This window comes from Carlito syrichta, unplaced genomic scaffold (assembly GCF_000164805.1).
Source record: "Carlito syrichta isolate Samal-C Ts95f unplaced genomic scaffold, Tarsius_syrichta-2.0.1 Scaffold315646, whole genome shotgun sequence".
NCBI classification, from domain to species: domain Eukaryota; kingdom Metazoa; phylum Chordata; class Mammalia; order Primates; family Tarsiidae; genus Carlito; species Carlito syrichta.
Window position 1 is genome coordinate 514739 of NW_007259742.1, and position 3188 is coordinate 517926.

At 38.6% G+C, this 3188-nt stretch overlaps 1 protein-coding gene across 1 annotated transcript in view; it reads left to right on the top strand.

Annotated features, from left to right (window-relative positions):
- Positions 1-3188, top strand: part of SUPV3L1 (Suv3 like RNA helicase) — a 34893-nt gene that overhangs the window by 15030 nt on the left and 16675 nt on the right. The window contains exon 7 of the mRNA XM_008073096.2: positions 2595-2672. Within this exon, the coding sequence (XP_008071287.1) occupies positions 2595-2672 (78 nt within the window). The remainder of the gene's footprint in view (positions 1-2594; positions 2673-3188) is intronic.

Sequence of the window (3188 nt, forward strand, 5' to 3'; positions counted from 1 at the left end):
GGCGGGTCTCAAACCCGCGGGCTCAGGCAGTACACTCACCTCAGCCTCCCAAAGCGTGGGATTACAGGCTGAGCCACCGAGCCCGGCTGAGAAAGTATTATTGACATGTCCTTTGTATCACTCCCTAGTTTAGTTTCTCTCTCCTCTTATGAACTAACTGATAAGTATTTGGTGTATTGCTTTCCTGTTTCTTTTTATATCATTAATGTGTATTATCAATACCATAGATTATTGTGTTTAAAACATTTATGTGATTATCATGTTATATCACTGTTCTGCAACTTGCTTTTTTACTCCATACAACATGTATTTAGATCTAGTCTTTTTGAGATATTGATATATATTTGAAGTTTTTATTCATTTAAATTGTTGCATAGTATTCCATTTTATGACTAAAATCATTCATTCCTTGCTTTTAAAGGATATTTGGGTTGTTTAAATTTTTTCCCTATTACATACAATGCCACAGTGAACTTCTATTTAAATGGTTCTGGAGGCTAAATGTAGTGGCTCACGCCTGTAATCCCAGTACTTTGAGAGGCAGAGGAAAGAGGATTGCCTGAGCCCAGGTTTTTGAGACCAGCCTGGACAAGTTGGGGAGCTCTCGCTTCTACAGTAAATCAAAAATTTAGCTGTGCATGGTGCTGCACGTCTGTAGTTCCAGCTACTTAGAAGGCTGAGGTGGAAGGACACCTGAGTCCAGCAGGTCGAGGCTGCAGTGACCATGAGCATGCCACCACACTCTAGCCTGGATGACAGAGTGAGACTCCAACTCAAAAAGTAAAAAATAAATAAATAGTTATAAGACCATTTTAAATAAAAATTAACTTTTTCCTTATTATATAAACAATCGTATCTTCATTATAGGAAGTATAAAACTATAACCAAGCAAAGAGAAGAAAACAAACGTCTATAATTTCCCAATCCTACCTATGCAGAATCAAGTGCCAATTAACCCTGTGGTGTGTATTTTGCAGACTTCACCTGTATTTGTGTTCATATTGTATATGCATATAGTTGTTTGTGCATTATGTGTGTATATTAAACAAATAGGGACTGTATTTACTGTTTGGTATCTTGATTTTTCATTTTAGTCTACTTTTGGAGTAAATAGATAGTTTGAAAAATCAGGCTGGACTCGGTGGCTCAGGCTGTAATCACAGCACTTTGGGAGGCTGAGGTGAGTGGATTGCCTGAGCCCGCGGGTTCGAGACCCGCCCGGGCAACTTGGCGAGACCTCATCTCTACAATAAATCAAAAATTAGCCAGGCATGGTAGCGTGCACCCGTAGTTCCAGCTACTTGGAAGACTGAGACGGAGGGACCGCCAGAGCCCAGCAGATTGAGGCTGCAATGACTGGGAGCATGCCACTGCACTCCAGTCTGAGTAACAGAGTGAGACTCCGACTCAAAAAAAAAAAAGAAAGAAAGAAAAATCAATGTATTATAAAAGTAATAGCACAGAGGTTTATAAATCAAAATTTTCTCTTCTGCCCTTCTCTTCTAGTCTTGTTTGTATATATCCAGATGTGATGAGTAGTTTTGAATCTGATGATTTTTTCAGTATAAAATTAGTTTTCTTTAGTTTCCTAAATGTTATTGTAAGTATATTTATATTAAATGGTTTGTTAAAAATATTCTCAATTCCTTGATATTTGGGGAAGAAAATAAAAATATATATGACTTATAGAGAATAAAATAATATGATAGAAAATAAGATGCATTGATATGTGCCATAGAGATGGACCTAAAACCCCTAATAACGAGCACAGCTGCGTCTGAAGGAATTATGCCTTCCACTTCACTTTCTGCTCCTGAGAGCTATCTGGTTGCCTACTGTAGAGATGTTTCATTAATAAATGAAGGATTATCTATTCCTTGTTTCTGGAAGCATAAATACTTGCCACCTTCTTTTACTACTTTATAAGTGTGATAGTTCTTATTAGGCAGATTCTGGAGGCTGTCTCAGAGTTTGCAGAAAATAGGATAAATGGAACTCATCAATTTGGGAATCGGTACAGTAGTGTAGTTAAGAGTATGGATTTGGAGCCACGCAAGGTATTGTGTGCCTATAATCCCAGCTACTTGGATTGGCTAGGGCAGAGGATTACTTGAGGCCAGGAGTTCGAGAACATAGTAAGATCCCATCTCTCAAAAACTTAAAAATTAATCAGACATGGTGACACATGCCTATAGTCCCAGCTAGAGAGAGGCCAGAGAATCACTTGAGCATAGGTGTTTGAGGCCAGTCTGGGCAGAAAGAGTATGGACTTTGGAACTGAATAGCCTGGGTTTTAATTTCATCCCTCCTACTAACTGGACAAGTAATATATCTTCTCTGGGCCTCAGTTGATTTTTCGGTCAGATAGAGATAATAATAATACTTAATCTCATATGTTTATTATATGGATTAAATGAGGAGAAACAATTATAAAACACTTAGAACAAGCCTGCCAGAAAAGAAGCACCCAGTTAGCAATGATGGTGGTGGTGGTGGTGGTAATGGTAATAAAAGTTTGACTTTTAGTGTTGTAATTTGTTTTTAATACTATTTAATTAGATTGTATTGCTCATAATAACTTTTTTTATTTTAAGATGAAGTGGCTGTAATTGATGAGATTCAAATGATTAAAGATCCAGCCAGAGGATGGGCCTGGACCAGAGCACTTCTAGGTTGGTGGTTTTAATGCTATAAAACCTGTGCTTCAGGACATCTGCACTGAACTCCCTTTTTATCTGCTTGACATTGCCAAATAGAGTCAGCTAGATCATCTCTTTTTAACAAATCAACCAAAAAAGGTAGCTAAGTATGAGTTTTTATTTTGTAAATACTGTTTTAATATAGAAAATTCTTTTCTGTTATAACATTAGCATAGCCATGTAATTAAAATTTAAGTGTTCAAATGTCACCATATTTACACAACCCCACTATTTTTTTTTTTTTTTTTGAGTTGGAGTCTCACTCTGTCACCCAGACTGGAGTGCAGTGGCTGCTCCCGGCCACCACAACCTCGACCTGCTGGGCTCCGGCAATCCTTCTGCTCAGTCTTCCAAGTAGCTGGAGCTACAGGCGTGTGCTACCACGCCCGGCTAATTTTTTATTTATTGCAAAGATGAGGTCTCGCCAATTTGCCCAGGTGGGTCTCGAACCCGTGGGCTCAGGCAGTCCACTCACCTCAGCCTCCCAAA